Raw genomic sequence first — 23,068 nt, forward strand, 5'->3', positions numbered from 1 at the left:
TCCTCTGTGTCCCTAAGCGCTCCCTCCCCAGGGGCCTCAGCAGCAACCTCGGGGGCACAGCCCTGATAAGTAGATGATGTGAAGGGAGGTTCAGCTCAAGACTTTGTGGCCCGCCCCACCCCCATATGTGATGGGTGGTGGTGAGGCCAAAGGGCTACCCCGACTACCTACCCCTCTTTCCTCCCTGCCCTACACCTGGGCTCATGGAGCAGGAAGGGAAGGCCTGGGACCTGCAGGCACAGAACACCCCAGCATCTGGGAGCTGCCCAAGGGAGCAGGTGATGCAGACACCCCATCCTTTACTGTGCACGAGTCCCTTGCTTTCCCCAAGGTGGTCCAGTCATAGTGGTCAACTGTGTACTCAGCAGGAGCCAGACCCTGTGCTGAGGTGCTTACATGCCATTTTACTGGGTCCTCACAACCACCTCAAAAAGCGGGGAGCATAGGGGTGTGCTCAGGGTTGCCAGCAGATCATCAGAATTGTATCCAGTCCTGTGTGACTCCCTCTGCTTGCTACCAGGCCACCACCTACCAGCCAGGTGTCCTTGAGCAAGTCCTGGCACCTTTGGCCTCAGCATCCTCTGAAATGGGCATGACACTGATGCCACCTCCTGGGGTGTCAAGGGCTAACCCCCCAGTACCCAGAATAGGACCTGGCCCCTAGCAGACCCCCTGAACCCTTGAGGAAGGATGAAGGCCTATGAACTGCACATTCGGGGTTAGCATTTCAATGTGACCATCATCTGTACATCTGGAAGAAGGGTACTGATGGGCAGATGGCCATCAAGTGACACCGACAGGAGCCCAGCTGTGGGCTCCATGTGGCCTTGTTTCCCCTTCATCCCTCTGGGCTGGTAGCAGCTTCCCCAGGTGGTGGTTTGGGTTCTCGCTCCAGCCTCAAGACTTCCTTCCCCAGCCCCAGCCACCCCCGGATGTGGTGACAGAATCGCTACTATACCAACCTCAGCCGCCCCCAACAGCTCATCTCCCAGCTCTCATCCCCAACGAGCCCTGCTGTTCCGGAACCCAGGTGGGCAGGTGGCCCATCTCTAATTGGGATGCCTTGGGAGCTCAAACCCGGGCCTGAACTCTCGAGGAAGGGAGTGGTGTGGTAGCAACTCGTTTGGTGATGTTGAACAAGTCAGTGTTCACAAGTTTTGCCTCTGAGGGTTCAGCTTCCTGTATGTAAACTAAATAGTAGCCACCCTTTTATTATTAGCTGGGGAGGAGAAATCAAGTCTGAATTGCTCCTGAACACGCTGGAGGAGGTGTTTTATGACAGGCCTGGCATATATAGGCCATCCATGGATACTTGCTGGATGACTGAATGAATGAACATACCCACCCACAAACTCTTGAACGCTTGAAGTGCCCCCCCTTTCTCTTTGCAATTTATAGCAATAGCCACCATTTTACTGAACTGCAGTGTTTCAGACACCAGTATAGAACCTCATTAATCCCTACAAAGATCGTCAGTCTCTATCGTCCCATCTAACAGATGGGAAACACCCTGAGAGAAGGGTAACCACCTACATGAAGTATACAGAGAGGAAGACACGCACATCTACCCAGGAGAACGATCAGTTCTCCATCAATGAAGTAGTATGGAGGTGTTGACCTCCCTTGTTACTATGGTCCTTTCAGGCACCCCAGGCCTCTGGCTCTTGGCCCTCCTCAGGGCTGAGGTGGAATGGGGAGCAGACTGAAGGGGACCACAGCCCTTCACCGCTGCCCAGTGTCTGACTCCCTGCACAGATGACCCAGCCCTGGCCTCTCCAGTTTTCTCCTTGCAACTTGCCCAACGACTCTGAACAGACTTAAGACAGCCCTTCTGCCTATCTGGAGGCCTCTGTCTTCCCATCTGTGAAATGGCCTGGAGCGTGAGGGGTTGAGGGAGAAGGGTGACGCTCTGGGAAAAGGGCGGCCGAGCCCGGAGAGCCCAGAGCGGGCTGGACCTGACGCCCTGTTTCCCACCCTTTCCCCTGCGGTGGGCGCCGGATGCCCGCCAGGCGAGACGGGCCCCCTTCCTTAAAGGGCCAGGCACCTTCTCAGCGCCGGCCCCACGACCTGTGACAGGGGTGAGGGTGGCTGGCCCCTCCCACTCCAACTCAGGGAAAAGTTAACTTTCCAGATTTGGATGTGTGGGCGAGAAGAACCAGCCCCGCTCCCCAGCCCCGCACCTCCCGCTCCAGGCCCTCCGACCCCGGCGGCGGTGGGGGTGTCGCCCCCTACTCGGAGGCGCCAGGCCCGCCTTCCCCTTCCGCCCCCGGCCCGTCGGCCAGCTCCGCCCTCTCCTTGACGTCACCTAAGCCGGCGCCGATTGGCCGACTGCGCCGTCGTTCCGGGCATTTCCTTCTGGGCTGCTGCCGCCGAGTTAAACTTTGGAAAGAGTGAAAGAGCCACCCGCGCCCTGTGCCGGGGGACCCTCCCTTCCCCCCCGCCCCCACCGCCGGTAACGCCCCCTTCTCCGCGGCCCCAGACCGAACTTTTCTCCAACTTCCGAGATCCGTGAGATTCCCTCCGTAGCACCCCGACTCACTCTGCTCATCCCCGGGGCCATTGGATCCCTGGGATCCTCTCGATCCCCGACTCAGAGACTCCTGCCCTCCATCCCTAAGGTCTGGTGAATACCCCGACCCCCCTTGTTAGTTGGATTCCCCCCCTTAGAGCCACTGATTTCTGGGATACCCCTGCCCCCTTTTCAGTTCCTTCTCTCTCCAAGGGGCCTTTGGATCCTAGGCTCTCCTGATCCCCGAGACCCCGACCTACTAGATTTTGTTTCATTTATTGGAATCTCTCAATCAGTGGCTCCCCCAAGCCATTAGATTCTTCTTTTCTGATTCCTGAGCGTCTGACCCACTAGATTGCTTTTCTCTAATTTCCCAGGGTCTCACCATCCTCGAACCCCTCCCTGCAGCCTGCCAGATTTCTCTTCCCGGATCCCCGTGATCACCGCGCTCCCGCCACCAGTTTACGAGATCCCTCAGATCCAGTGACCCGGGCTTCCTGGACTCCTCCTGCCCGATCCCGGGTGGGCGCCGGGCCCGGGCCCTACCCCCATGGCCGCCGCCCCCTCCCATCCTGCCGGGCTCCCAGGCTCTCCCGGGACGGGGTCTCCTCTGCTGCCCGGCGGCTTGGAGCTTCAGTCGCCACCACCACCCCTGCCCCAGGTTCCGGCCCCGGGCTCCGGAGTCTCCTTCCACATCCAGATTGGGCTGACCCGCGAGTTCGTGCTGTTGCCCACCGCCTCCGAGCTAGCCCATGTGAAGCAGCTGGCTTGCTCCATCGTGGACCAGAAGGTGAGGGCGCAGGTGCCCCCCATCCAGCTGGGGGATAGGTCTGGAGGATGGGGACGCCGGCAGAGGTGGCCTGGAGCCTAGGTTACGGAGCGAGGGTAAGGGGGTCTAAGCCTTGGATGACTGTAGGGTGGGGATGGGGCATTCAGTCCCCAATTGCCTCTTCACCCCCCACTGCCCGTTTGAGGGAGGCCTGGGCAGGGGTGGGGCTCCCCAGAGGCCTCTCCAAATTGCTTGTCCCTGCATGTTGTTGTTTTCTGCAGCCGGCAGGGAGGAAGGGAGGGGCCAGCCAGGTGTAGAAGAGGGGAGGAAGGGGCAGATGGGGGCAGCGATGTGGGGTGCCTCTCCCCCCCAGGTCCTTTTCCAACCTCCCATTTGGTGGAAACAGAAGAAATTGAAGCCGCCCTGGCTGTGGCGATCGGGTGACATGTGTGGGTGTGGGTGCCAGTGCTAGCTGCCAGGGGCAAGTGAGGTCTCACAGCCCAATCTGCCCTCCCCCAGACCTGAGTGTATGTGTGTGGAGGGACAGGCACATATTCAGAACCCCCAGAGGTTCTGGGGCACTTTCCCCTCTCCTCTCCTAATCACAGTGTCTCCACTCTTCCCTTTGGACACCAGGGTTAGCAGGGTTGGGGGCCTGGGGTCATGGCAAGACGGAATCAGGTAGAACTCAGTGCCTGAATACTAGAATGTTAAAAGTCAGAATAGTAGACTTCTCTGTATAAATTCTAGACTGTATAAATGTTAGGATACTAGAATTATACATTTATAAATATGCAACTGCTAGGTAATTGAACTGCTCTGCTATTAGTTCAAACATCAGAATCCTAGGTTGTAATTCTAGCATGTTAAAGTGTTAGAATTTTGGAATGCTGGGTTGAATGAAATCCTTTAATGTGAAGATATTCAAATATCAGAATACTAGTTTATCAGATTCCTAGAACATTAAAATATTAGACTACTGTAATCTAGGTTGTTGAAATTCTAAAACATATGATAATATGTTGGAATTTAGAATGGATAATCCTTTAATGTGAGTATGTTGGAATCCCAGTATATCCAAATTCCAGAATCTTCTCAGACCCCTGGAAATGAATTCTTTGGGCTTCAGACTGAGAACTGGGCCAACTGCCCCATTTTACAGACAGAGAAACTGAAGCTTAGAGAGAAAGACCTTACCCACACTCAGGGCCCAGGCAATCCTGGTCACCTGAGGACCCTCTCCCAGGAGGCAAGAACATATAGGGCTTCCTTAGATCCCCTAAACCTCAAAACTAGCAGGCCTAACTCCCATGCCCCGCCCAGCCTGCTTCTTGGGAAACAGGTGGGGGGAGGGCAGATTGTCCTCTGGGTGAAATTCTTTATCCAGTGCTCAAATCTTCAGCCTACTCCCTCGGGCCTCACCCTGGTTTTATTTTCAACCCTTTCTGTCCAGGTGTGGTAGGGCCCCTTTCCTTCCTTCCAGCCTCCGGACCTGGGCAGTTTCACTTTCTGTTCTACCAGGTTTCATTTCCTGCCCCCCCACCCATCCCAAGGTGGGGACCGGGACACCTGGGTCCTTCGGGCATTGGGTGGGGGCACCCTCCCTATCTCCAGAGCCCTAGTCTTCCAGGCCCCCTTCCCCCACCCCCCAGACCTAAATCTCCTCCTTCCAGCTTGTCCTGCGCGAGTGCTGGGCCCAGAGCCAGGTATCAGGAACAACAATAGATCCAGGAAGGAAGCTGGGGTGGTGGGGGAGTGTAAAGGAGGGGGTGCTCACTCAACCCCACCTCCACTCCCGACCTCCGGAAAATTTTAGGTGCCACCACTCTCGTTCTCCTTCCTACCGTAGCTCACCGGTCCAACCACCAAACTGCCCGGCTCGCTCTCCCAGCCCACCTGGGGCGCTGGCTCCCTGCCAGGCTGGAGCTGGATTTGGAAGGCAGCAGGCAGGAAGCAAGGGGCTGCAGGGTCTCTTGAGTTTCCGGGGGAAACAGCCCGGCGGCCCCTGGACCGCTGCTGAAGGCAGCTCTGAGCTTTTCTGTCAGCACCTCCCTCTCCCACCCCTCAGTTCCCCGAGTGTGGCTTCTATGGCCTTTACGACAAGATCCTGCTCTTCAAACATGACGCCACGTCGGCCAACCTTCTGCAGCTGGTGCACTCTGCGGCAGACATCCAGGAGGGCGACCTGGTGGAGGTGGTACTGTCTGGTAAGAGACCGAGGCCCGCTTGGGGGCGGAACCTCGAGCGAGAGTGGGGCATCAGAAGGAGGGGGTGGGGAAGTGGGTCCCAAACCTTGCTTCTTAAACTTAAGGGCCTTAAACAATGGGTCTAAGCCCTGGCTGCAACTTAGAATCCCCTCCAGGGCTTTTACAAACTGCTGCTCCGTAATGGATAAATACATCGGGTGCGTGGAATTCACACGGCACTGAACATAAATAGGGTGGAACCTAACGCTGAGGGACAGAAGCTAGACATCAGACAGTACACTGTGTAGTTCCCTTTGCGAAGCCCAAAGACAGATACAATTACTCTATGACGTTACAAGCCAGGAGAGTGGGTGCCTTTGCGGAAGATGGAGCCGGATGCCAGCAGGAGGGAGCTTTCTGGGGACTGATGTAAATTCCCATTTATCCACCAGGGATGCTGGTGACACGGTGTGTACAGTTTGACAAGTCACTGAGCCATGCACTTCTGATGTGGCCTTTTCTAGACATATGTTATATACTTTGATGGAAAGTTCAAAACGTTCTGGTGCCTTGTGCCTCCTCCCAGTGAAATGCTCAATGCAGTCAGGTTCTGTAAGATGAGATGAAACCTGGGCACCTGTACTTTCCATCAGAATCTGGTCCACCCTCTGGCCGTTCCCATTTTACCGATGGGCATGCTCTCAGCACCTTAGACCAGTCTATAGCCCTTGGTTCCTGCTGGAGGTTGGGCGTTGGAAGGTAACTGTTTTATTTGGTGGCTGTATTCCCACCCTCCCCACCTTGCATGTTCGGTGCTCAGTAGAATTTGTTGAATGGATGGATGACAATTAGAAGTTTGGATTTACGCCCCCCGAATGACCTTATTCAGGTTTTAAACATTCTTGTGTAGGCTGGCAACTCTCGTATTTTTATCTTCATCCTGGTATCTCCCTTTAATCCACATCTTTTTCATGCTGTCTCCCTGACATTTTAACTTGGCATCTCTGGGCGTCTCAGATATGGCCTAAGACAGAAATCTTGAGTTTCTCCTTCTAAACCTGCTCTTCCAGCACCTTCTAAACCTGCTCTTTCAGCAATCTTCTCCATCTCAATGAAGGGAATCGCCATTCACCCAGGTGCTCACGTCCCAAACCTTGACTACTCTTTGTTTCCCACCCCTTTGCTTAATCCAGCATCAATCCTACTGGTCTCACATTTAACACACATCCTAAATCTATTTCTTACTACCTCTGCTGGTCCAAGTTGCCATCCCCTCCTGCCTAGACCATTGCATTAGTACCTAAGTCAGATCATGATACTGCACTGCTCCAAATCCTCCCATGGCTCCCCATTACTGTTGGAATAAAATACAAACTCCTCAGTATGGCCTCGGTGTTGTCCATGATCTGGCCCCTGCCAATTCCCCAAAATCATCTCCTAACACTGTCCTCCTTACTTCCCTTGTTCCAGCCATGCGTGTCTGCCCCCTGTCCCTTGAACAAACCAAATTCCCTCCTACCTCAGGGCCTTTGCACTTGTTCTCAATGCCCACCACTGTCACTCCATCTTCTCTTTCTTGTTCTTTGGATCTCAGCTTAAATGACATTTCCTCCATTGTCTGAAATGTCCTTGTTTATTTATGTGTTTATGTTTGCTGTCTATCTCCCCCAAAGAATGTCAGCTCCCTGAGAATGGGGTATAAATCTTTCTTGTTCAAAGCTTTATCCTGAGTGTGTGAACAGAGAAGAGAGATCCCTTTCCACTGCATAATACTATGAAAAATAGCTCAATATTAGACTGAAGTTGGGGGAGGGGAATGAGAAAGATTTAGTCCAAAAAAGACACTTTTAAGATCAAAGCTAACATTAACTGAGCATTTTCTATGTGCCAGGCACTGTTTTAAAGAGCTTTCCATATATTAATTCATTGAGTGCTTTAAAAAGAGCCAGTAAGGACATACTATTATGATACTGGGCATGTTCTTTCCTGGACACCTGCTAGCTCCTTTTGGGACTTTGCCTTCACATCTCCTATTTAAAATTATGTATCTTGTGTGTTTCCCCACCTCCTTTTCCTGCTTCATTTCCTCCTAAGCACCTATTGACTTCTAGCCTACTGTATATTTTATTACTTAAACATTTAAGAGGGGCAGTAAGTACAGTGCTAAAAGCATGAACTCCACATTGGCCTGAGTTTGATTCCAAATTCCATGACCTGCTAGCTGTGTGACTTTGGGCAAGTTGCTTAACCTATCTGTGCTGCAATAGACTCAGTTAGAAAATGGGGACAACAGGGTGTACCACAAGTGCTCTTGAGAGAGCTAGATTCCTTAGTATTTTAAGGTACTTAGAGCAGTGCCTGGCACAGAGTAACTTATAGATTGGATGATTGTTAAATAAGATCATTTATTGTATTTATTTTGTCTCCTTTACTGGAGACCATCAGGGATTTTGTCTGTTTTATTCTATGTGGTGTCCCTAGCTTTGAAACAATGCTCAGTAATTATCTGTTGGGTTTCCATTTTAAAGATGAGAAAGCTGAGATACATATGTTTTTGTTTTTTCCTCTTGATGCTCAGGTAGATCAGAAACTCTGAGGGTAGGACCCAGGCATCTGTACTTTTAAAATATTTATAATCATGGTGAAATACCCATAACCTAAAATTTACCACCTTAACCATTTTGCAGTGTATTGTTCTGTTCACATTACTGAGCAACCCATCTCCGAAACTATTTTCATCTTGCAAAACTGAAACTTTGTACCCATTAAACATCTCCCCACCACTCTCCCCCCAGTTCCTGGCATAGGTGTTTTGCTCAGTGGTGGAGCTGGGATTAAAACCCAAGTAGAAAGTAATGTGCCAGTAAATGAATGAAAGCAGGGCTGATAACCTTGCATCTGAGACTGTGAGAAAGCCGGGAGGGAATACCTCCCTAGCCCCCGCGCTACCATTCACTCCTCCCTGCTGCCTGCAGCTTCGGCCACCTTCGAGGACTTCCAGATCCGCCCGCACGCCCTCACGGTGCACTCGTACCGAGCGCCTGCCTTCTGCGACCACTGCGGGGAGATGCTCTTCGGCCTGGTGCGCCAGGGCCTCAAGTGTGATGGTGAGAGACCAAGAGCTGGGGGCGGAGCCAAGAGGTGGGGCGCGGGCAGGAGGCGGGGCCAGGGTGGGACGCAGGCCCTGGAGATGGAGCCTAGGAGGCTGGGCTGGGAGGGAGAGGTGAGCGCCCGGAGGCGCAGTTTGCGGGAGGAGCTGGAGGTGGGGAACGAGGCGGGGCTTGGGAGGAGGGCGTGGTCTGGGGCGGGGCTCAGGTCCAGGGGTGGAGCTGGGAGGCGGGTCTAGGAGAAAGAGGTAAAAGCCCAGAGCTGGGCTTGGACAGAGGGCGCGGTCTAAGGTGGGGCACAGCTCCCGAGGTGGGGCTCTGAGCTTCAGGAATGCAGCAGGGCTTGGGGGAGGAAAAAGGGGAGTGCACAGGAAAGAGGGAAGACTCTCTTATCAGCCAGGAATCGACCACAGAAACAGAGCCAGTAGGAGGTCTATATTAAGGGATTTTTGGAAAGAATTGGTTTACAGGACTGTGGGTACTGACTAGGAAGGGCAGCCAGTCAGAAAGGGTGAACTGGACGTCTCAGGCAGGAGCCGACACTGCTATCCACAGGTGAGATTTCTTCATCTGAGAAGTCTCAGCTCCGCTTTGTAAACCTTTGAACTGACTGAAACAGGCCATCCCAGATTAACTAGGATAATCTCCCTCACTTAAAGTCATCTGATTGTTAATTTGAATCACATCTACAAAATACCTTTACAGCAACACCTGGATTAGTGTTTGAGTAACTGGGAATTCTAGCCTAGCCCAGTTGACACATAGAGCCGACCCCGAGAGTCCACCTTTATTAGTGTGGCAGCTAGGGCTGCCGGAACAAAATATCACAGGCTGGGTGGCTTAAACAACAGACATTTATTTCTCAGGGTTCCAAAAGCTGGAATGTTTAAGATCAGGGTTCCAGCAGGGTCGGGTTCCTGGTGAGAACCCTCTTCCTACCTTGCAAGTGGCTGCCATCTCTTTGCATGTTCACATGGCTTACAGGGAGGGGGAGTGATTTCTAAAGTATCTTCCCCAGTTCCTAGTCTGAGGGCCCCACCCTCATGGCCTCATTTAACTTTCATTACTTCCCTAAAGACCCCATCTCCAAATACAGTCACACTGCAGCTTAGGACTTCAACATATGGACTTGAGGGGGGAGGCGGGTGGTCACAAATATTCAATCTATATATAACAAGCACCCATACACATCTCCTTAAATCATATTTTTAAAAATAAACGAACACAGTCTGTTCCTTTAGCCAAGATGTCTTATGGTTAAGCCCAAGCGTCAAGATTGGCAGATCCAGTGTTACCATCACTGATGCCTCTGAGCAAGAATGCTGAGATCTCAGCTCACCTGCAGAAGAAGGCCATGCACCTAGCTATGCCCTGCACACAGCAGATGAGGACTATCCATTCTGCTATGATAATCTAAACCTCCATTGGCTGTTCAACGTGCCCCACTATTAGAGGCATATTCTTTTTTTTTTTTTTTTTTTTTTTAAATAATTATTTTTTATTGAAGGGTAGTTGACACACAGTATTACATTACATGAGTTTCAAGTGTACAACACAGTGGTAGAACATTTATATACATAATTCTAGGTTCCAGCTATCACCCTACCAGGCTGTTACAATATCTTGACTATATTCCTTATGCTATACATTACATCCCGGTTACTAATTTATTTTACCATTGGAAGTCTGTCCATTTTTTTTTTTTATTTATTTATTTTTTTTTGTGAGGGCATCTCTCATATTTATTGATCAAATGGTTGTTAATGACAATAAAATTCTGTATAGGAGAGTCAATGCTCAATGCACAATCATTAATCCACCCCAAGCCTAATTTTTGTCAGTCTCCAATCTTCTGAGGCATAACAAACAAGTTTTTACATGTAGAACAAATTCTTACATAATGAATAAGTTACATAGTGAACAGTACAAGGGCAGCCATCACAGAAACTTTCGGTTTTGCTCATGCATTATGAACTCTAAACAGTCAGTTCAAATATGAATACTCATTTGGTTTTTATACTTGATTTATATGTGGATACCACATTTCTCTCTTTATTATTATTATTTTTAATAAAATGCTGAAGTGGTAGGTAGATACAAGATAAAGGTAGAAAACATAGTTTAGTGTTGTAAGAGAGCAAATGTAGATGATCAGGTGTGTGCCTGTAGACTATGTGTTAATCCAAGCTAGACCAGGGCAATAAAACATCCACAGATGCAGAAGATTTCTCTCAGAACGGGGGGGTGAGGTTCTAAGCCTCACCTCTGTTGATCCCCAATTTCTCACCTGATGGCCCCCCTGCGACTGTGCCTGTCTTAGGTTGTTCCTCCCTTGAGGAATCTTACCCGTCTCTGGCTAACCAGTCATCTTCCGGGGCCATACAGGGAAATGTGAAGTTGGTAAGTGAGAGGGAAGCCTTATTGTTTGAAAAAGTTAGCTTTTTACTTCTTTGCATATTTATGCCCTGTGGCTTCTATGCCCAGCATTTGTCTTGAGGTATCTTTACCACTTGGAGGAATTATGATACTCGGTAAATTTGATATGAGGCACGAATTCTATTTAAGGGTTGTAATTAGGAAGGAAGAAGAAAAGCTATAGAAGTAGCAGGCGGAAGAAAACATGGGAAGATTGATTATTTCTTTGATATATCTTCTTGTAGAGTAACTTCAGCATGTACAGGTTTTAAGCTACTACTTAAATTGCACACACACATTAACATAATAGGAGTATAGTTACATAACCAAAGCATATCTGTAATTACCAGCCGTCTGCAGTGAAACCAAGAAAACCAGTTAGGCACCTTAGGCATTTGTGAAAACTTATCTATGATATGGTGGATATTGTCCAACTGAACTTGAACAGTATGAGAGAAATCAGACAAATTAAAACAACCCATTCCTGGGGACTGTTCACATGCCATATGTTCTTTTAACAGTAAATAGTTTGTAGTTGTAAGACTTTGGAGTGCTACAATTTGCACTTCTCCAAATTCTTGGTTGAGTTCCAACAGTATAGATCCAGTCCAATTTTGTTGTTTTACTGTATGCACAGGCCAGCTTAGATATCTCCTTCCTCATTCCCATGGCAAGTCCAGGAACTGGTGGGATGAGTGCATCTACAGCTGTAGCAGTGCGTGGATCTTTGTTGCGGTTTTTTGATGATCATCTTCTGGCATGAGTCTTCCAGAGAGTGCTGATGCTGGAAGTTCTCTTTCATATCGTATAGAGGCATATTCTTAGATGTTCCATTGTCTAAGGATCTCCAGCTTCGTGGTTGTTGTGCCCAAATGGAAATCTAGAGTGTTCTATACCCTATGTGCCAGATGACTTACAGTATCAACTAGGATTGTTTTTGTGCATCCCTAAATGGGCTTGTGGCATTACTTAAGGACTCTAGGGATAATAGCCATATGAGGCCTGCAGAAAATTGATTCAGTGCGTTCAAAGCTGCTATTGATACTGCATCATCCACACACCAGTCCGGGTCTTGATATCCTGGCAAGTGTAACCTTTGTCATGACACCACCCTGGTATCATCAAATTCTAATGAGCATTCTAGCATGGACTTAATTGGCCCAGCATCACAGATGATGGCCCAAGTTCTTTTGGTTCCAAAAGAGGCCCAAATGATGGTACTTAATGCCATTTGACACCTTCATATGGGAGTTTGACTCTACCTTGATACTCATACTGGGAGTCCTAGGTGAGATTCTGAAAGTCCGTGAAGCATATGAGTGGTTAAGGCCAACACTGGGAAGTGGTTGCCGTATAAAAAGGCCTCTTGCCATGGTGAAGCTATTCTTGCTGGGCCAACAGCGCCCCTCAAGCCTGCCTCTCTGTACATGACATCATGCATCTGAGACGGTGATTGTGATGAGGAATCACTGCCCTGGAAAATTTATAACAGCCAGGCTACCAGAAGATGCTTCTAAGGGCTGGAGGAATATTCAATCTGGAACAGAGAGCAGTTCTGGAATCATTTGGAATGAGCAGAGATGTATTGGAGCAAGGGTTCTGGAAGCCCTGTAGGAAATGACAGGTTGAGCTGGTTCTTTCATGGATGAGGATTAAAAAAAAGGAAAAAAGAAAAGACAATAACGAAATCAGGCTTCCACCTGGTATGATACAACCATCCCAGGTACAGCCAAAAACATGCTGACCCTTATCCTCAAAGACTGCATGTCCTTGGGTGATGTTCATTCTCCTTTGATAGTGTATAACTTAAATATCACGATGTAAAATTAATTATTATTGATATGTTAAGGGATAGGGGGATAGAAGAGGGAAGAAAAGTTTTCAGTATACATGCACATTTAGCAAACAGATACTCTTAACTAGTATAGTTCTCGGTTCTGCAGCTGGTCACATGGTTGTGGCTTCCTTCTTCCACTATCCAATCCACATTCCCGTTGCCCTCAGCCCGCACCTCACCTGCTCGTGGGTACTTGCCTGGTGGAGGGGCCCAAACCTTCATTCCTGAAGGTTCTGGGCCATTAGACGTTCTGCTTAAATTGGGTTCTTGTACTTTTCTGTTAAATTTAATCACACTACGAAGGCCCTCCCGAGGATCCACTGGATTCCAGAGCTTCAGGAGAGGAAGGGGGCGGGCCTGGCGGAGGTTGGGGTTAGGACGCGGGAAAGCTGTGTCTGTAATGGTCTGGCGCCCCCCACAGGCTGCGGACTGAACTACCACAAGCGCTGCGCCTTCAGCATCCCCAACAACTGCAGTGGTGCCCGCAAGAGGCGTCTGTCGTCCACGTCCCTGGCCAGTGGCCATTCGGTGCGCCTCGGCACCTCGGAGTCGCTGCCCTGCCTGGCTGATGAGCTGGTGAGGGGATGGATAATGGGGCGGCTGGTGGCTGGGGGGTGACGGGGCCCAGGAATGGGGCGATGCACTGATGTGTCCCTGCCATCTCACTGACGGATAGAGCCGTAGCACCACCGATCTCCTGCCTCGCCGCCCTCCCTCGTCCTCCTCCTCCTCTTCTGCCTCGTCCTACACCGGCCGCCCCATTGAACTGGACAAGATGCTTCTCTCCAAGGTCAAGGTGCCTCACACATTCCTCATCCACAGCTACACTCGGCCCACTGTCTGCCAGGCTTGCAAGAAACTCCTCAAGGGCCTCTTCCGCCAGGGCCTACAGTGCAAAGGTCAGTGGGGCTCCCGTCGGGGTACAGACAGGGTCAATACCCTTTCCCCCACTCGGAGACTTAGGATTTTAGCTGGGCTTGTGGCAGGACACAAGAATCTCAGTATTCTAATCCTTGGGAGGACGGGGCCTCAGAAGGGGAAGGTCCTGAATCCCGATGTTCTAGAACCTTTGGAATTCTAGAATCCTAGAATTTTGGTCATTAGAACTGTGGAGTTCTAGAACCTTAGAAATTTAAATTCATAAGTCACATATTCTAAAACTGTGGAAATTGAGAATTCCAGAATCATAGAACCTTGCAAACATAGGCATTAGGAATTCTAGTTCAAAGGATGCAGCTAAAGGACCGTAGAACTTTAAACTCATAAATCTTAGAACACCAAATTATAGAGTCACAGAGTATTATAACTTTGGAGCCATAGGATTTGAGAAAAGCAGAAGCCTAGAAGCATCAAATTTGAGTCTTAGAAGTCTAGAATTGTGTAGTCTTGGAACTGTGAAGTCTTAGAGTCCTGGAGATCTAGAACCTCAGACCTTTGGGTGATCGAATTATAGAATGCCAGAAGTTGAGATTCCTGAAAACTGAGACCATCCAATTCTATAATTCATTTGAACTATCAAATGCTAGAATCTTAGATGTCTAAAGAACGATAGAAACATTAAGTTCTAGAATCTTGGGATGTACAGAATCCTAGAACCTCGGAATCATCAGATTCTGGGGGCTTAGTAGTCCAGAATCGTAACTGTAGAGCCACTGAATTCTAGAGTTTAGATATATAAAACCCTAAAACCTTGGACGTCAAGGAGTCTTAGCAGTCTATAATCAAAACTATAGAACCATAGATGTGTTTAATTCTAGAAACTTGGGCATCAAACTCTGTATATAGAGTTTTAAAAATCTAGAACCATATAACCTTAGAAAAATAGACTTTTATAAAGTTCTAGAATCTTCACTGTATAGCATCCTCAAACCTTGGAATCATCAAATGGGTCTCAAACAGGGGCAATTTTGCCCCCGAAGGGATGTTGAGAGACGTATTGTTCAGGGGTGTTGCTATTGGCATCCAGTAGGCAGGAGTCAGGGAAGTCGCTGAACATCTGATACCCAGAGGAGCCCCATACAGCAAGGAATTATCCGGCCCGAAACGTTCATAGCACTAAAGGTTGAGGAAACCCTGTCCTTGAGGGTTAAAAGCTAGAATCATAGAATGTTAGACCCTATTACATTCTAGAGTTTTAAAAGATGAGGGTAATAGATATTTACACTGCTTGAACTTTAAACCCTTAGAGTCATAGGGCTTTAAAGCCATAGACACCCGATCTGGCTCTCATATTTAATCCAGCCTCTCCACAGTCAGGGAAACTGGCCCAAAGAGGGGTCGACCAGGGAAGGATCTGCCAGGTCTCCTGCCCCAAACAGCAAGAGCAGACTCTTTTGAGCCTGGGGATTAGGGGTCAAGATTCAGCCCTTACAGGTGATCTCTCACCTGTCCATCTACTTGTTCCCTGTCTTATACCAGACTGCAAGTTTAACTGTCACAAACGCTGCGCCACCCGTGTCCCTAATGACTGTTTGGGGGAGGCACTCATCAACGGAGGTAAGAGGCTGTAGACTGAGCGGGAAGGGCACGGGCAGGACTGGGGAGAGGCCCCTCTGATGCCCCCGTCCCCCCAGATGTGCCCATGGAGGAGGCCGCAGATTTCAGCGAAGCCGACAAGAGCACCCTCATGGATGAGTCCGATGACTCCGGCGTCATCCCAGGCTCCCACTCGGAAAACGCCCTCCGCGCCAGTGAGGAGGAGGAAGGCGAGGGAGACAAGGCGCAGAGGTACCCAGGGCCCACTCCAGGGAAGGCCCTTCCCCATGTCTACAGTGGGTTGACATCTCTGTATTTGCCAGGCAGCCAGCCCCCCGTCAGAACCCAGCCTCTCCATGTGGCCCTCTCACAAGACCCCTTACTCATTGTGGGAAACATGGAAACCCCAGGGGGGAAAAGTGTGGCCCCGAAACCCCAACTCCCTAGGTACCCGGGGATGCTCCCTGTGGTCCCAGAAGCTGTGGGTATTTCCCTCATGTAACCTCTCGTCCCTTCTTCTTTCCCCACCCTCAGCTCCCTGGGGTACATCCCCCTAATGAGGGTGGTGCAGTCGGTGCGACACACGACACGGAAATCCAGCACCACGCTGCGCGAAGGTTGGGTGGTTCATTACAGCAACAAGGACACGCTGGTGAGGGGCCGGGGCGGGGCCAGTGGGGCGGAGCTGGAGTTAGGGGCGGGGCCATCTGGAGGGGGCGGGGTGGTACTGGGGGCCCAGCTAGAATCGGAAGGACGGGTTTACGCGGGAGGGATGAGGGGCGGGGCAGGAGTTAGAGAAGAGGCAGGGCTGACGGGCAGGTAGGATGGGATCAGGAGACGAGAAAGTGAAGTTAGGGGAGGAGGGAGAAGGGTAGGGGTCATAGAGGAGGAATCAGAGGAACCGACCTAGAGAGGGGGTTATGGGGCTGGGCAAAGTGTCGGGTGGAGCCAGAGCTAAGGCGGGAGGAGCAGGGTTAGTTTGAGAAGAGGAAGAGGTGGGAGGTGGGGCTGGAGTGAGAGGTGGGCGGGGCCGCGCTGGAGGCCGAGCTGCAGTTGGAGGGGCGGGTTGTAGAGATGGAAGGGGCGGGGCCAGGGTTAGGGGCGGAGTTAGCTGAGGGAAGGACTGGAGCCCAAGCTGCGTGGGACGCCCCCAAGCTCACTCTCTAGAGCACCTCTCCCGACAGAGGAAGAGGCACTACTGGCGCCTGGACTGCAAGTGCATCACGCTTTTCCAGAACAACACGACCAACAGATACTACAAGGTGGGCCTGCCGGCCCCCCTGCTCCCCTAGATCTCCCGTCTTTGCCCGCCACCTTCTCTCTCCTGCTATTCCAGCCAAACGCCCGGAATCACACCCTCTCCCACCCCCTGCCTGCCGCTTCCATCCCGTCAGACTGTGGGCCCACCTGGCCGCCCTGCCTTGCGTTTGATCCTGGCCCCCCCACTTTCCAGCTGGGGAATCCAGCGCGGCTTAACCCCCCTCTCTGCACCCCACCTGTAAAAGGCCTCAATGAGTGGTCCTCAGCTCGGGGCTGGTGCCAGAATTCAGATCTACGTGAAGCAATTAGCTTAGGGCCTGGCGTATGTTAAGCTCCCAGTAACTATAAGCTTGTTATTATTACTTTATAATGAATTTATTGGGTATTTACTTGGATTGCCCACCGCCCTCCACACCAGCGCTGTGTTCCAGCCAGTCTCCTGCCTGGACGGCCGCAGCCGTCTCCTTTCGTGCTTCTGCCCTTGCCTCCAGGCTCCCCACTAGCTGCCAGAGGGGTCGATTAAAGCCGTAGTAACCCTCCACTGGCTTCCCACTGCCCTTGGAATAAAACTCAGACGCCCGTTACACTTCCTCTGGCTGGTTGCATCCTCCCCAGGGTGCTCTGACCTCACTAAGTGCCATCTCCAGCATTGCGTCTCTATCTCCTGGTTTTATTAGCTACATAAGTCTGTCTGTCTTTCATTGTTCTTTCGTCGTTTTCTGCTTCCTTTCCTCCCTCCCTTCCTTTGTCTTTCAGCACTTGTAAAAGTATATTCTTTTCCCTCCTCACAGACCCTACTTCTTCTCTCCCCACCACCCTGGGTCTCAGCCTTCCTCCTGGTCTCCTATCTCTATCCCATCCTCCCTCTGCACAGCCAGTGAGACCTGTCCCTCCCTTGCTCTAAACCCTTCCATGGCTCCCCAGGGCCCTGGAGACAAAGGCCAGGCTCCTCTCTTGGCCCATGAGGCCCTGCATGGCCTGGCCATAGCCTGGTTTCCTCATTTATTCATCAAACATGGCACACTTACTGGGAGCTGGGTGCCATCCATGTGATGGAGATATGGCGTGTCTGTTGAACACAAACTTCCTCACCCCAGGGCCTTTCCATGTGATGATTCCACCATTCCTCCTCCACCTGTTGGCCTCTTATCTTTCTGGTCTCTGCTTCAATGTAACTTCCACTTAGAGAGCCTTTCCTGACCACCCCATGTACACTGGGCCCTTCCCCACTGCCACTGGATTCTGGGTGGTCTTCTGAGGAAAGGGAGCCCCCCAGTCTGCCTTGCATCTTCACCTGTGCTGTGTCCTGCCAGGAAATTCCGCTCTCTGAAATCCTCACCGTGGAGCCTGCCCAAAACTTCAGCCTCGTGCCACCAGGCACCAACCCCCACTGCTTCGAGATTGTCACTGCCAATACCACCTACTTCGTGGGCGAGACGCCTGGCGGGGCCCCAGGGGGGCCCAGTGGGCAGGGGGCTGAGGCTGCCCGGGGCTGGGAAACCGCCATCCGCCAGGCGCTGATGCCCGTCATCCTCCAGGATGCACCCACTGCCCCAGGCCATGCGCCCCATAGTAAGTCCCCCACCCTGGGCCTTAGAGAGGATGGGCCTGGGAGGGCTTGGGTGGGGTCCCGGGGAAGGGAAGAGCCAGGGAGAAAGCAGAGAATGTGGCTTCTTGACTTGGCAGGCCTGTGTCCAAATCTCTGTTAAGCCCCGGATCTGATGTGTGACCTTAGGCATGTCACTTCCCCTTTCTGATTCTTGTCCTAGGTTGTGATGACCCCTCCAAATTGTGAGTTTGGACTTTTAAAAAAAAATTTTTTACTAAGGTTGAGTTTGGACTTTTTAATGCACACATTTACTAAGTGTCTCCCCTGTCCCTGGTGTGTGCTGGAGAGTGCTGGGGGCACACACACCTGGACCAAGACAGCCCAGGATCTGCTCTTACAGGGCTCACAGTCCAGTAAGGGAGACACACCTGTCCCCAGACAGTGATGACCCAGAATGGGCATGGCTGAAACGGGAACCAGAAGGCTGTGGCAGCTCACAGTGGGTGACTAACACAGCCTGGGTATCCAGGGGGGCTTCCTGGAGGAGGCAACATCTGCACTGAGACCTAGAAGCTTGAGGAGGACTAAGATGGGGGAAAGCAAATGGGAAATCATCTCAGACAGAAGCAAAGGATAATCAGAGTCCCAGGGTCCCACCTTCGGGAGCTCATAATCCAGTGTGAGTGACCGATGTTAATCAGATCATCCCATATGAATGACAAGTGATGTGCTCAAGTAACCTGACATGGTCCTGAGAGTGACTTCTGAGCTGAGACTCAGCGATGAGAATTTAACTAAGTCCAGATGAGGAAAGAGCATTCCTGGCAGAAGGAGTAGCACGTGCACAGGCCCAGAAATAGAGAACCTGTTGTATCTGAGGCCCAGAGAGGAGGCCAGGGTGTTGGGAATACATGGTAGGGTTGAAGGGTAAGAGGTAGATGAGGGACCAGACTCTGCCTGTTAGGTCGTGAAGGGGCTTTGGCTTCCTCCTGAGGGCACTGGGGAGCCATGGAAGGTTTTTGGGCAGGGGAAGGACAGGGTCAGGTTTGTGCTTCCAGATCCCACTGGCTTCATGGGGAGTGAATAGGAGAAAGCGGAACAGGGGCAGGTAGACCCTGGAGGGGAGGAGCGGGGACACTGGAATGGGGAGGGGACAGATGTTCAAATGGCAGAAGGACTTTGGAAATGTCTGGCTCTGGTTGGGTTCAGGGGCAAGTTCCGGGGAAGATGTTGGAGTCAGTTTGGACTTTCTCCCCGAGCCTCAGTGTCGTCCTCTATAAAATGGGATCAGCGTGCCTCCCTTGGTGCTGAGATCACAGGATGAGATGCAAAATCATTTGAGATGTCACTTCTTGAGCCCCTTCAGCCTATCGCACTACCGCTCCCACTGGCCCCACTGGGGGAGCATTTATTATTCCCATTTGCTAAATTTGGAAAAATTAAGGTTCATAGTGGTCGAGTGAGTAGCCTGAATTTGCACATTGAATCATCAAGATTTGAACCCAGTGGTCTGGCTCCAGGGGCTGCCCCTGGAATTATGGGTGAAGATAATTCTGAGCCTGGGGTCCTCTTACCGCCACCACTCCCCTCTCCCCAGGACAAGCTTCTCTGAGCATCTCTGTGTCTAACAGTCAGATCCAAGAGAATGTGGTAAGACCCCCTCTGCCCCCGATGGCCCCAAGGATGTCTTCCACCTCCCACATAGCCTCCCAGCTCTCCCACCCTCCCCAGTCTCCTTGACCCCCCATCTCCATCTGCACCCCTGACCTTCCCTGCCCACCGTGCAGGACATTGCCACCGTCTACCAGATCTTCCCAGATGAGGTGCTGGGCTCCGGGCAGTTTGGAGTGGTCTACGGAGGTAGGGACACTTTAGAGCTAACTAGAGGGGGTTCTGGGGGTCTGAGCTCCACACCTACCCTTCTGATGGGCCACATGCTCATCTCCGGTTCTGGATGACGCAGACAGCTAGATCCTGGGGGTGGGTGGTTGCAGGTCCTCCGTTGCTCATTGGGAAATGCCACCAGACTTTCTCTTGTTATGAATAGGGAGGGCAAATTCTACACGCTGATTGTCCACAGAGCTAGTTCCTAGATTCTCATTGTGTATATATCTAGTTTCCCAAATTAAAGGTTCCTCTCCTTGAAGCTCTTTCACCTTCCTTCATTCGACCTTTATTCCCAGCGTCCCTTGCCCCTCACATCTCTCCTGTGGCCTTTTATCCACCTTTACCCAACTCTTCCCTCTCTTTCTGTGGTGGGGGGTTTCTCTTGCCAGCACTGGAAGGTCCTGCCCTCCTCACCTCCAACCTCCCCTATTCCTGCCCAGGAAAGCACCGGAAGACGGGCCGGGACGTGGCAGTAAAGGTCATTGACAAACTGCGTTTCCCCACCAAGCAGGAGAGCCAGCTCCGGAATGAAGTGGCCATTCTGCAGGTGACCACTGGGGCCTGTGGTGCAGCTCTGCCTCCACCAGGGAAGGACCCTTGCCTTCTTGCTTCCTCCTTTTAGGGGCCAACTGATCCAGTCTGTGGGTAGTCAGGGAAGGCTTCCTGGAGGAGGGAATATGCATGTTGAGACAGAAGGTGTGGAGCAGGTGTGAGAACCTGTGCAAAGGTGTGGAGGAGAGAGGGAATATTAAGTCTTCTAGAAACTCAAAGTTCAAAGTTACTAGATGGTTTTTGTGTAGGGAGGTGGTGGGAATTGAGGCCGGAGAGGAGGGCGAGGCTACGCACCATGGGCTTTCTCCTGAATCTACTGGGGAGCCATGGAAGGATTTTGAGCAGGGGAGAAACAGGGTCAGGTATGTATTTCAGAAAAATCCCCTGGGCTGCCACTGGAGGGTGGGTGGAGAGTGGTAGGCCTGGAGCCCAGGGAGGTAACACGTGGGTGGGAGAGATGGGGTCAGGCCAGGGCTGGGGAAGAGGGAGGAGGGTTTAAAAGACAGAGATGTACAAAGCTTCCCATTTCTCCGTACTGCCCTTCCCTGCTCCGCAACCCTGTGCCTTCACCCGAATTTCAGTGTGTAAAGATCCTTCTGGATGCCTGGCTGTGCTGAGGGTAGGGGTGGTTCTGTCTGGGCCTGTGCGAGGTCCCTTCCTTTCCCCCAGCGCCACCCCAAAGGACGGTGCTGCCGACCTCCAGGAACGTCCTCCTCCTTCTTGTCTGCCCGCTCCCATGGCTTACCCCCAGGGGCCCTGAGTTTGTGGGTGGCCTGGGCCCTGACCACCACACCGCCCCCCCACTGCACCCCAGAGTCTGCGGCACCCGGGGATCGTGAACCTGGAGTGCATGTTCGAGACGCCCGAGAAGGTGTTCGTGGTGATGGAGAAGCTGCACGGAGACATGCTGGAGATGATCCTGTCCAGCGAGAAAGGCCGGCTGCCCGAGCGCCTCACCAGGTTCCTCATCACCCAGGTGCGCCGCCCCGCCCTGCCCGCCGCCGCCCTCCTCGCCGGGGGCAGGCGTCCCCTCGGAGAGGCCCCGGGTCCCCGGGTCAGGCAGACTCTGGGTGGGAGTCTACATAGCGGATACTCGAAATAGCGATAATAATAGAGTAATGATAACCATAATAGGAAAAACATAGAATGATAATGATTTTAAAATAATAACAGTAATAATAGAACAGGTTATAGAGTAATAATAGAAAAATAATAGGATAATAAGTAGAAAAGTAATAAAGTAATAAAAATAATAGTTATTTTTAAAAATAACAAATGATCATATTATATATTTTTCATTACTTTATATAATGAGTCAGGGTCCCTGGGCCTGACTATATTCGTGTAGAAAAAGGGAAGGGGAGAGAAGGCTCATTCATTCATCAATTAGATTGTTCAACACACGCTCCGTATGCCTCTGCTCTGTGCCTGGCCCCGTGCTGGCCAGTGCTGGGGACACAACGGTCACCAAGATAGCTCCAGCCTTCGACAGTGATCACGCAAGGTAGGCAGGACTGGGATGGGGGATGCTAATGATGATGACAGTAAGTAATGTCGTTACTAACCTTTTTTGAGCACGATGTGCCACACATTGTTTCAACTCGGATCTTCATAGCCACCTGGGTGGTAGTGGCCATGATCACTCCTATTTTACAGTTGAAGAAACTGAGGCTTAGAGACTTTAAGTAACTTGCCCAGAGTCACACAGCTAGTGGTATTTGAACCTACAATCTGTGCTTTTACCTAGCAATGTCAAACTAATACGTGTTATCTGTGTGTGTGTGCATTTTAATTGGTTTCACATATATAACGCTGTATGTTGTTCTGCCTCTTACTTTCTTCAATTTAATAGTACTTCTAGAAGACTATTCTATTTCAGTACATAGTTACATAGCAGAACTGCCTCTTTTTCTGAATCATATCCCATAATGGATATCCCCAAATTCTCCAAAAACATCATGTAAGTTGTTTTCATGATCCCACTATTACAAACAACATCTTGTGAACATCCATCTACAAACATCGTTGGGCTCTTTTTTTTTTTTTTTTGTATCATTAATATACACTTACATGAGCAACATTGTGGTTACTAGACTCCCCCCATCATCAAGTCCCCCCAACATAACCCCTTACAGTCACTGTCCATCAGCGTAGTAAGATGCTATAGAGTCACTACTTGTCTTCTCTGTGCTATACTGCCTTCCCCGTGCCCCCCCCTTCATTATGTGTGTTAATCGTAATGCCTCTTTTTCCCCTTATCCCTCCCTTCCCTCCCATCCTCCCCAGTCCCTTTCCCTTTGGTACCTGTTAGTCCATTCTTGGGTTCTGTGAGTCTGCTGCTGTTTTGTTCCTTTAGTTTTTTCTTTGTTCTTATACTTCACAGATGAGTGAAATCATTTGATACTTGTCTTTCTCTGCCTGGCTTATTTCACTGAGCATAATACCCTCTAGCTCCATCCATGTTGTTGCAAATGGTAGGATCTGTTTTCTTCTTGTGGCTGAATAATATTCCATTGTGTATG

At 50.8% G+C, this 23,068-nt stretch overlaps 1 protein-coding gene across 2 annotated transcripts in view; it reads left to right on the plus strand.

The window, feature by feature from the left end:
- Positions 1-2,451: 2,451 nt before the first annotated feature.
- PRKD2 (protein kinase D2) overlaps positions 2,452-23,068 on the plus strand; it is a 33,180-nt gene continuing 12,563 nt past the window's right edge. Inside the window, exons 1-15 of one of the 2 annotated variants that reach the window (XM_036885385.2) lie at positions 2,452-2,618; positions 2,887-3,299; positions 5,347-5,485; positions 8,440-8,571; positions 13,245-13,399; positions 13,500-13,722; positions 15,242-15,319; positions 15,397-15,550; positions 15,833-15,950; positions 16,483-16,560; positions 17,872-18,130; positions 19,705-19,757; positions 19,895-19,967; positions 20,435-20,541; positions 21,361-21,522. In XM_036885385.2, coding sequence (XP_036741280.1) covers positions 3,060-3,299; positions 5,347-5,485; positions 8,440-8,571; positions 13,245-13,399; positions 13,500-13,722; positions 15,242-15,319; positions 15,397-15,550; positions 15,833-15,950; positions 16,483-16,560; positions 17,872-18,130; positions 19,705-19,757; positions 19,895-19,967; positions 20,435-20,541; positions 21,361-21,522 — 1,971 coding nt within the window. In that variant the 5' untranslated portion in view covers positions 2,452-2,618; positions 2,887-3,059. The remainder of the gene's footprint in view (positions 2,619-2,886; positions 3,300-5,346; positions 5,486-8,439; positions 8,572-13,244; positions 13,400-13,499; positions 13,723-15,241; positions 15,320-15,396; positions 15,551-15,832; positions 15,951-16,482; positions 16,561-17,871; positions 18,131-19,704; positions 19,758-19,894; positions 19,968-20,434; positions 20,542-21,360; positions 21,523-23,068) is intronic. The other variant, XM_036885387.2, reaches the window with a different exon arrangement.

This window comes from Manis pentadactyla, chromosome 15 (assembly GCF_030020395.1).
Source record: "Manis pentadactyla isolate mManPen7 chromosome 15, mManPen7.hap1, whole genome shotgun sequence".
NCBI classification, from domain to species: Eukaryota; Metazoa; Chordata; class Mammalia; order Pholidota; family Manidae; genus Manis; species Manis pentadactyla.